The sequence below is a fragment of the Ipomoea nil genome, unplaced genomic scaffold, assembly GCF_001879475.1.
Source record: "Ipomoea nil cultivar Tokyo-kokei standard unplaced genomic scaffold, Asagao_1.1 scaffold0519, whole genome shotgun sequence".
In the NCBI taxonomy this organism is placed as follows: domain Eukaryota; kingdom Viridiplantae; phylum Streptophyta; class Magnoliopsida; order Solanales; family Convolvulaceae; genus Ipomoea; species Ipomoea nil.
Window position 1 is genome coordinate 841,423 of NW_017616947.1, and position 10,727 is coordinate 852,149.

General features: G+C 46.4%; 2 protein-coding genes across 2 annotated transcripts; both read right to left on the reverse strand.

The window, feature by feature from the left end:
- Positions 1–5,000: 5,000 nt before the first annotated feature.
- Positions 5,001–6,610, reverse strand: LOC109174031. The gene is made up of 3 exons (XM_019323323.1): positions 6,347–6,610; positions 5,510–5,759; positions 5,001–5,362 (listed from the first exon to the last, which is right to left on the reverse strand). Exons 1-3 carry the CDS (start codon positions 6,608–6,610, stop codon positions 5,001–5,003), a joined length of 876 nt encoding a protein of 291 aa, XP_019178868.1.
- Positions 6,611–7,607: 997 nt separating this feature from the next.
- Positions 7,608–8,861, reverse strand: LOC109174032. The gene has a single exon (XM_019323324.1). It carries the CDS (start codon positions 8,859–8,861, stop codon positions 7,608–7,610), a length of 1,254 nt encoding a protein of 417 aa, XP_019178869.1.
- Between the last annotated feature and the right edge of the window lie 1,866 nt (positions 8,862–10,727).

The window sequence follows — 10,727 nt, forward strand, 5'->3', positions numbered from 1 at the left end:
GAAAGCGACGGAAACTTCTGAACACTCGGAGGCCTCTACAAACGGCGACGAGGAAACTTCTAGGCCATCCCAAGCATCCTTAACGCTCGATGAACCATAGACGCCTACCCGGACGTTAGGGATTGGGCCCGGTCTTCATTTATCGCCTCGCTCCTTATGGGCCTTATCCGAGACCGCTGCAGGGACCGCTCCAGGCGTGGTCGAGGAAGTGGAAATGGTCTTCCTCAACAGCGAAAGCGTCGATCGGCAACAATGCCTCCTAACGACTAGAGAAGCGGCCGATATCGTAGCGCTTCTAAACGGTCGGGTAACGTTTGACACCAAACGGTCATCCGGCGGGATCAAAGAACGCGACAAAGGCAAATGGATCGGACTTCACTATGACTTTCTAAAGGCCCCGATAACTTTTCCTTTCTCCCCTTTTTTGACCGCCTTCTTAGGCTATTACCAAGTGTTGCCGGGGCAAATTTGCCCGAACACTCACCGAATCATCGCTTGTTTTCCTCAGATTTGCACCCGTCATAACGCGGTGTGCACCATGGAGTTATTCAACTTCATCTATAGTGTAAAGCCGTTAGCGGCCAAATACGAGGGAGGCTTTCTAATGGCACAGTCTCGATAGCATCTCTGCTCGATCCCAGACCTTCTAGGAAATAATCGAGGGTGGAAGAATAGGATTTTCTCGGTTAAATACTAGCCTTGGATCCTCCCGGTCGATATGACATGGGCATCACATTTTAGAAAACAAATCCAACCTCCAGCCACCCAAGCCCTTTAAAAAGCCACCTCCCGCTGTGAATACTACGAGTACAAATACTACTGGACGAGGGAGGCTTACGATAACACTCGATTCCCTCCACCACGGTATGACCTGGAGCTGAAGTACTTGCCGAAACCTGCAGTTGCGAGAACCATCATACCTCCTCAACCGAGTGTCCCGGTTGACGAAGGTTAACTCTCATTACCCCCAGGTTTATTATGACCATTATTCTTAAATTTATAAAATTGTTTATTCCTTCTTGCAGATATGGGTCCAGCTCGCGGATTTCCTGCTCTAGCCTCCGGTAGCAACTGAGCCCCCCGAGCCAAAGCCTCGCTCGGGAAGAAGTCGTCTACCGGGCCGCCACCATCCATCACAGAAGGTACCAACCCGGCCGCTGTCACCGAGCGAGCCGTTGAGACATTCGCTTCTGTCCCCGAGGTAAACGCTTCTCTCAGCTTAGGAGCCGAGCTACAAACTATCCGGGTCCACGGCAAAAAAGGCAAAGACAAGGCCACAGGGAGTGACCGAGAGGAAGTGGTACCGCTCAAGCGCCGGCCCAAGCAACCTCCCCCTGGACACTCCACTTATCGAGGCTCTAACGAGCGGAGGGCCAGCGAGCTCTCTTGTATCCAGGCTAAACGCTCTGCTCCCGACTGATGATACCTTGCGAAGCTAGACGCCCAATCAAGTAGCCGAGCGCGGAGCTCACGACATCATTCAGGCTGTTACTCTCAACTCCCTTCGACCGTCTCTTGATGATAATCTATGTATCTTACCCTTATCTTTGCAGCTCACCCGCATGCTTACCGACTTGCACTACCGCACCCTCTTGGCGAATGAAGCCGGGGCATTGAAGCAGGTTCCCGGTCGACAAGATAAAGAAATCGTCGATTTGAAGAAGGAGCTTAAAACGGCTAAGGAAGCGCAATCAGCAGCGGAGAAAGATGCCCGCATCGCTTGGAAAGAAGCGGACGAGCTAAAAACCCGGCTGAGCAACATGGACGGTCTTGGGTCATTCTTGTGCCGCGACACTAGATCCGCCGAGCAATTCTTCCGGGCATTTATGAAGAAAAAACTTGGGGAAGACCTAGTGTGGGCTTTTGGTCACTGGGCTTATGCGTCCGGGCAGAGGGCCATGAGGAAAGAGGCGCATACCATCATGGAGCAGGTCTTCGAAGGAGAAGACCTTCGAAGTGTGCTGGCCAACCTTCCAGATGACGTTCTCGACCCCGGTCCTGCTCCATACTCCGATCCAGCACCTGCTACTGTTGATCCTGCGACAGAGAAGGACGGGGCCTCAGACCGTCAAGGCTTCGTGACCATCGAGACAATCGGCAAGGAGGCTCCGGGCGCATAATTGATTCCTGTTTGTAAAAAATTTTTGCCTATGCACTTCTGATCGGGAGCTCGGTCCCGTTGTACCGAGCATCTAACCTTTTGCAAAAATATAATGTTTTGTTTTAGCGTTCGATATTTTTATCTTGCTTTTGTTCTACTCTTTCGTAACTTACATACTCACGCCTTCCTAGCCCCCCGCGGTCGACTTTATTAAGGATTAATACAGGCTGTAAGCATTGAAAAATTTAAATAATATTATTGGATCGTGGTGGATAATTGGTTGCTAAATTAATTACTTTAATTAAGCTAATTGGACTAATATTTATTTAATCGGTTAATTAAATGGCCCATTAAATATTTAGTTGGTTTAATTACTTAATTAAATGTAATTGGATGTTGGATTGTTTGGCCCGAGATGATGAAATATTTAATCGAGTTGGACCAGGCTGCTTGGATGAATTGGGTTGCCTAATTAGCGGGCTTGACTTGGTCTTGGCCCACTAAAATTATATGTGGGTTATATAATTTTGAGGAATTTGAATATTTGATATTATTTGGAAATTTAATGAAATCATGAACCTAGACACAATGGTGTCCCGATACGTTCCTTAATTTAATTAAAGAAATTAAATTAAATAAGGAATTAAGAGTTGGTTGGAGATTTTCTCTCACCCTCACCACTATAAATAGTGGTTTCATTTTCAAGAATTGGGAGCTCTGGAAATCTACATATTGAAGCTCTGCCGAAATCTCTCCAGGATATCGTCTGGAACACGCCCGCAGTTGCACTGCGTATACCGCGCTGAGGAACACGCCACTTGAACACCGGAAGCCCTTCTTTGAAGATCAAGCTGCATATTAGCCCTTCATTGAAGAACAAGCTATATAACTCCGGAGGCCCTTCAGCAAAGAACTACTTCCAGTTCGGCATACTCCCGAACTCGGTATACTTCCAGTTCAGCATACTTCTGAACTCAACACACTTTCAACAAGGAATTCGGCATACTTCCAGTTCGGCCATACTCCCGAACTCGGCATACTTCAAGTTCAGCATACTCTGAACCCGGCACACTTCCAATTTGGCATATTCCAAATTTGGCATACTTCCAATAGGCATACTTGTAGTAGAGAATCAGAGGACTTCTCATATACAGAGATTGTACCCCTTCCCGTTTGATATATACTTGATACTACTTGTAACCGATACTTTGAATTTTGAATATATACAATTCAAGTTTTTCGCGTTTACACAGGCGACCGCGATCATGCTTGAGCGGATTGAGATGCTTAATGGGTGTTACCCTTCTGGCTCGTTATCGAGCGTAGTGTGAGCGACGCGGTATTCCCCGCGATATCGCACTATTCGGTTGGGGCCGGAAATCTCACCGGTGCTACCGGTCCAGTTTTATCGACGTTCTTGTCGGCGGGTTTTCACCCTCATAGATCTATATTAGATCAGTTTGGCAGGCTTCCCGACAGCTAAAATCTTCGTTATCTCGCCCAAAATTGAGACTACATGAAATCAAAGAGAAACAAACTCGATTGACAATACTACTAATATTACACATAAATAAAGCCAGTCGGCGACACCGTGCGCAGACTGGCCATAAACTCCCGAACGGGTTTACATGACACACTAAGATGAACAAAAAAACGCGCAGGTTTTTGTTCACTCCTAGCTTAGAATTAAAAATAATAAAAACCTGAGCTTGTGTTTTAATGCCGGTAAAGCACAAGATTTTCAGAGTTCCATGTTCGGTCGATTGGTCGGCCAGTAGTAGTCTCCAATCGGTAAGTTCCCGGGCGTACGACCGCCGAAATGACATATGGTCCTTCCCAATTTTGTGACAACTTTCCCCCCTCTAAAGGTAGGCTTGCTTCCCGTTGGTGTAAAACGTAATCTTCGACTTGGAAATAAAGAGGCCGAACACGGAGATCCCTACTTGCTTTAACTTTCTTTTGATATTCAGCCGCTCGACGAGCATCCAATTCTCTTTTCTCCTCAACGCAATCAAGGTCTATTATAAGGAGCCGATCATTTTCTTCTGGATCATACCCTTTTTCGCACGCAGTCGGGATCCAAGCCTCAATCGGGAGACGAGCCTTAGCTCCATAAACCAACGCAAACGAGGTTTCTTCAGTGGCTTCCGTAGGCGTCATTCGGTATGTCCATAACACAAATGGCAACTCATCCGCCCAACTCCGGCCTACCGAATGTAGTTTTTTCTTCAAACCTTCCAAAATGGTGCGATTCGCATTTTCAACCTGACCATTTCCTTGAGGATAAGCCACGGATGACCGGATGGAGGTAGTTCCCACAGTTGCCAAGAAATTTTTGAAGTATTGTCCTTCGAACTGTCGTCTGTTATCGGTTACCAACTGGATCGGAACTCCAAAGCGCGAAATCACATTCCGCCACAAAAATCGGGCACATTGCTGAGAAGTGATGGTCGCCAGGGGTTCTGCCTCAACCCATTTTGAAAAATAATCAATAGCGACAATGATGAAACGATGACGACCGGATAACTGAGGGAAAGGTCCCACTATATCCACACCCCATCTGGCGAACGGGATTGCCATGCTCACCGGTTGATAATATGTTACAAGGCGTCCGGGCATCCGAGCGTACAGTTGGCAAACTTCACAGTCCTTTGCAACTTTCTCACAATCCAACTGTATTGACGGCCAATATTATCCTATGACCATGATGCGACGTGCTAAAGAGCGACCTCCCTGATGGGATGAACACAATCCAGAGTGTAACTCATTTATGACGAGTTCGGCTTCAAATTTTGTCAAACATCGCATTAATGGCCCTCCATACGATCGACGATATAGCTGGTCGTCCATAACTTGAAATCTCGGCGCCCGAAGCTTGGTTTTCCGAGCTCTCTATGGATCACTCGGCACGTTCATCTTGTAAACAACCCATGATATCTGTAATCCACGTCTCCTCGTCATCTTGGATAGGGGCAATCGGTAAACGGTTGATGCTGGGCGCCGGTACAACCACAATCTGAGCAATCTTAGAAATGTGCTCGGGGGCATCTTGGGCTAACTTAGACAGCACATCTGCATCAACATTATCCAAGCGCGAAACATGTCGAACGGCATATGCCTTAAAGTTATTCAATTTCTCTAACGCCAAGTCGCGATAAGAAAGTAGACGATCCCCATTAACCTCATAATCGCCCAACACTTGTCCCATGACCAAACTTGAGTCAGTTTGTGCTCGAACATAATCAGCCCCCAGTTCCCGGACTTATTGGAGACCGACAATGAAAGCTTCATATTCTGCTTCATTATTAGTCGGAGCGAACTGATACATTAGAGCATAATATATCTTGAAACCTTCCGGATTGGTGATCACGACTCCCCCCCCCCCCCCCCCCCTGGCTCCTTTCTTACTGCTCGATCCGTAGGTTGCAATCGCCCACCAAGCTGCATCAGGATCCTCTGAGGCTTGGGGCTGCATCTCTCGGGCAATACATTCGACTACAAAGTCAGCTAAAGCTTGACCCTTAATGGCCGGTCGAGGCTTGTATTCGATTGCAAACTGAGTGAGCATTAATGCCCATTTGACTAAACGACCAGAATAAGCGGCCGTACGGAGGACTGCACCGATCGGCTGGTCAGTTAACACCCGAATCACCCGACCCTGAAAATAAAGAGCTAACCTTTTTGCTACAATGTATAAAGCATAAACCGCCTCTCCATTCGGGAATAGCGGAGCTCCGGACCGTGTAAGGCATGGCTGATGTAATACACAGGTCGTTGTACCGACCCATGATCTGTCCGGCATAACACAGCACTTACAACTCGATCTGATAATCCAAGGTAAACTTCTAGATCTTCCCCGGGTTCTGGCTTAGACAACACAATCGGAGACATCAAGTATTCTTTCAACTCATCGAAAGCTGATCGGTATTCCTCATCCCAAACAAAACCATTGACTTTCCTCAGCACTTTAAAGAACGGCAGCACTCGTTCGGCTAATTTTGAGAGAAATCGACTCAAAGCTGCCAGGCGACCGGTCAGTTGCTAAACTTCCCGGACGGTCGCAGGTGGCTGCATGTCAATTATCGCTTTGACCTTTGAAGGGTTCGGCTCAATTCCTCTTTTAGTCATCATAAACCCCAAGAATTTTTCGGTCTGAACTGCAAATGTGCACTTGTTAGGGTTCAACCGCAACTGGTACGTTCTCATGATTTGGAAACATTGCCGAAGGTCTCAGGTGTGATCTACCCGGTCATGGCTCTTGACAAGAATGTCATCAATGTATGCTTCCATTGTATGACCCAATAACTTTTCAAATAGCAAATTGACCATTCGTTGATAGGTAGCTCCAGCATTCCAGAGTCCGAATGGCATGACCTTATAACAGTACAAACTATCCGGAGTCACGAAAGCAGTCTTACTCTCATCTTCCCGAGCCATCATTACCTGATGGTATCCCTTGAAAGCATCCATGCAACTCATCAAATCTGCTCCTGCCGTCTCGTCCACCATTTGATGGATGCTTGGCAAGGGCTATGGGTCCAACGGGCATGCTTTTTTAAGATTTGTGAAATCGATGCACATACGCCATGACGGTGGCTTAAGTAACAACACTATGTTTGCTACCCACTCGAGATATGTTACCGGCCAAATATGGCCGATCGCAGCCATCTTCTTCACTTCTTCCCGAAAGAATTCTCTTCGATCTGACTACAAGTGCCTTGTTTCTTGTTTGACGGGCTTAACGGAAGGATCTATAGCCAAACGGTGACATATGATCGTTCGATCAATGCCCGACATATCTTCCAGTCCCCACACAAATATGTCTACAAACTCTCTTAAGACGGCTATAATCTCCATTCGTAAGGGAGGGGTTAAAGCTCGGCCAATCTTCACCTTTCTGGTCGGACGATCTTCCGAGAGCAACACCTCCTTGATTTCTTCAGAGGGTTCCGGTTGCTCTTTTCGTTCCTTTTCTGTTTCCTTTAGGATAGTGTTCACCTGAGAACTGCTCGCATCGCGCTTGTTGAATGCTCGTGAATAGCATTTTCTCGCCGTATGTATATCTCCTCGAAGCACTCCAACTCTCATTGGGGTGGGGAACTTCATGCATAAATGTGGCATTGAGATAATTCCACCGATCCGCATAATTGCTGGTCAACCCAAAATTGCGTTATGAACGCAATGTAAGTTGACGACCAAGAATTCCATCTGGGTCTTAACCGACCGCGGTGGGGTCCCGATCTCCACTGGCAAGGTAATCTTTTCCTCCGGATGAATGGTGTCTCCTGTAAATCCCGATAAAGGAGTCGCGATCGGAGTCAATTCAATAGGATCCAATTTTAACTTCTGGAAGACGTCCAAGTACAAGATATTGACGCTACTACCAGTGTCAATCATAACCCTCTGTACGTCAAACCCCATAATATCAATGGTCACCACGAGTGCTTCCATCCCCATATCACCAGTCTCCGGTTGATCCTCCAACGTAAAGGTGATCGGTTCCATCTTATGTCTTTTTCCACTCTCGCGGGAATCCACTATTCCAACTGGATAATGTTCTGGGACTCGGGATGCATCGTCCAGACCTCCAAAAGATCACCTGGATAGTCGGTTTAGACGAAGGGCGAGCTTCCTGATCGGGTTCAAGATCCTTCCGGTCGTGATCCGACCGCCTGGACCCTCTTCGGCCTCCCGAACGCTTGCTGGATTTTCTTTCTCCAACGCACTTATCCAATTTGCCGGCATTCAACAAGTCTTCCAGCAACTGTTTTAAATTGGTGCAATCCTCTGCATCATGACCTTGGCACCGGTGGGAAGCACAGTACTTGGTTTTATCTTTGCCATCTCGCATGGGATCGGGCAACTTCACGAGGTTGCACGATTGAGCGCATTGCAGAGCCTTTGCGGCCGAGCGATTTAGGGGTGTGAAATCGCCTTGGCGTCCCCGACCCCTGGCGTGTTGATCAGTCAAACGGTTCTCGGATCGTCCGGTGGGTTTATGTGACGAGCCGACCTCTTGAGACCTCTTCGCGGCATTGGCTTCACCAGCATTAGCATAATACGTGACTCTCCGAAGAGCTTCTTCATACGATCCGGGCGGATGCAAGATAAAATCCTGGTACAGATCTCCAGCACTTAAAGACATATGTAACATGTGAATAGCTGTTAAATCATCCATGGGTTCGATTTCTCCAATGGCGATTTTCCATCTACTCAAGAAATCTATTAAGTTATCCCCTTCCAACTGTTTTGCCTTTTCTAGGTACATATAGTGTTTACGGACTGCTTTTGAGGTGACGAATTTCCGCACAAATTTGGTAGCCAAATTAGCAAAGCAAGTGATTGATCCTGGCTCCAGCGTCCGGAACCAGTCGGCTGGTCGCCCGGACAACGTGGAATAAAAAGCTCTGCACATAACTGCGTCGGAAACTCCCATCATCAACATGTTTCCATAATATGAATTGACATGGACCTCTGGATCTGTCCGTCCATCATAATCCTTACTACCCGAGATGCATAAATCGTACGGATATAGCTGAAGCATTATCTCACTCATGAAAGGTGTACGCAATAATGGGGTGGTGGCTTCTGACGGACCCGTCGCGTGTTCACGCTTCCATCGACTAAACTCTTGCCTAACTTCGTTTAACTGCCCTTGCGCATCAAGCTGTTCAGCGGTCGGGGCTTTATCCCGGGCACGGCGTCGACGAGGCGCTTGAGTCCCTTCCGAAGATGAATCTCCCTGACTAACGGGTCTCATGGGTGAGTCAATCGATCGTCGATCTGCATCCTAAGGGCCTAAACGTTGATGCAGAGGGGGACGAAGTCTTTCGAAAGCACTTGCCTGCGGAACCCGCGGCTCTGGATCTGCTACCACATGTGTAGTTTGCTCATCCCCTTGTGGTTTTTCCTCCTTCTGCCGTGGTACCTCCGCCCCCACCCACTGCGACCTTAACCGAGAACGAGCCGAGCGATGGACCTGCGGAGCAGGTCGTAGCCCGGGCTCGGTCCGAGATGTTGTAGGGTGCTGAGGAGGCGGTGCTGGAGCCGTGTACGCAGGGGCGACCAATAAAGGCGGGTAAGCTGTAGAAACTGGTGTATAAGGAGCGGTAGGATAATACACCAGAGTGCCGGGCCAATACCCATAAGGCGTTGCAGATGCAGGCTACGGAATTCCTAAATAGGGGTAAGGTTGACCAGGCATCTGTTGAACCGGATACTGTAAGGGTTGGAAAGGTAATTGCAATGCAGGATGAATATAGTTAATCGGGCCGGGCGTGGCTTGATACCCGGGTGTAAGATTGAGATCAACAGTCGGACCATGTTGTGTATATTGCTCGGTCGAACTAGCTTCTTCGTCATCTTGCTAATACATGAAAGGATACATGTTTGAAATTGGGTATAGGACACTAGTGACTTTTCGTGTCGTTCCCCACAGACGGCGTCAAAATGATAATGTTAATACACGTGGTCCTAAGGATAATCTACACGACTCAACTCGAGGACCGACCGGGTGCGGTCGGGCAGCTCTAGGTCAAGTCTATTTGATCTTCCAAAAGTCCCTTAACTCAAGCCATCAAAGGGTATTTATAGCTTTAATCTTCATCAGCATGTTGCAAGCATGTCTTCTACGTGTCACTATGCCACCTTAGCTCTTTGTCATCTCCTTCTATTGACACATGTTGTCCCTTCTTTATTACGGCAAAGGCAAGGCGGTCGGGAAAGTAGCGGCCGGATACACGGTCGGGCTAACCGATCGACAGACGGATCGAGGCTACGTAAAGTACACGTGGAGCTCTCGGTCGGGACTTATACTACCAACTACCTAAGGTAGCGTTTCAAGATAATATCTTATTTTACGTGAGTAACTTATTTTGAAAACATTACCAAATTAAACATAGCTTATAGCTTATTAGTAGTTTAAAATAAGTTATAAGCTCTGTCAAACAGAGCCTACAACACCACCAAAGTATCTAATTAAACTACATTTTCATTTAAAAATATACATTCAATATGTGAGACTTGCTATTCAGTTTCATTTTATGCACAATGCAATTTCATTACGGCACCACTAAAATATCATTTATTCAATTATAGTTTCATTTGACAATCTACACTCAATATGTGAGACATGCTATTCAATTTCATTTTATACACACTATAGTTTCATTAAATCACAACTAAAGTATCATTATAACTATAGTTTCATTAGATAATATACATTCAATATGAAATCTATTATGCAATTTCATTTTATTTTTTTTGAAAATCAAAGAACTTTCACCATTAAATCAAGTGTTCAATACAAAAAGAAACAATATTAAGTCAAGTTGAAAAATCAAAATTGGAACGAACTGCTCTAGCCAAAGCATGAGCGGCCTTATTTACTGATCTTGAAATAAAGAAACGTAAAGCATCAAAGAAAAAATATAAGTCTATCGTAATAGATGTAACGGCCGCCGTTTTTCTTTTCATTAATGGCCCGTTTGGTTCACGGAATAGGCCGGGAATGACATAGCATTCCCAGTAATAGGCCTATTCTTTTGTTTGGTAACCATTTCTATTACTAGGAATAATATTCCTGGTAATAGCCTATTACCTCAAATAAGGTAATAGCTATTACTAG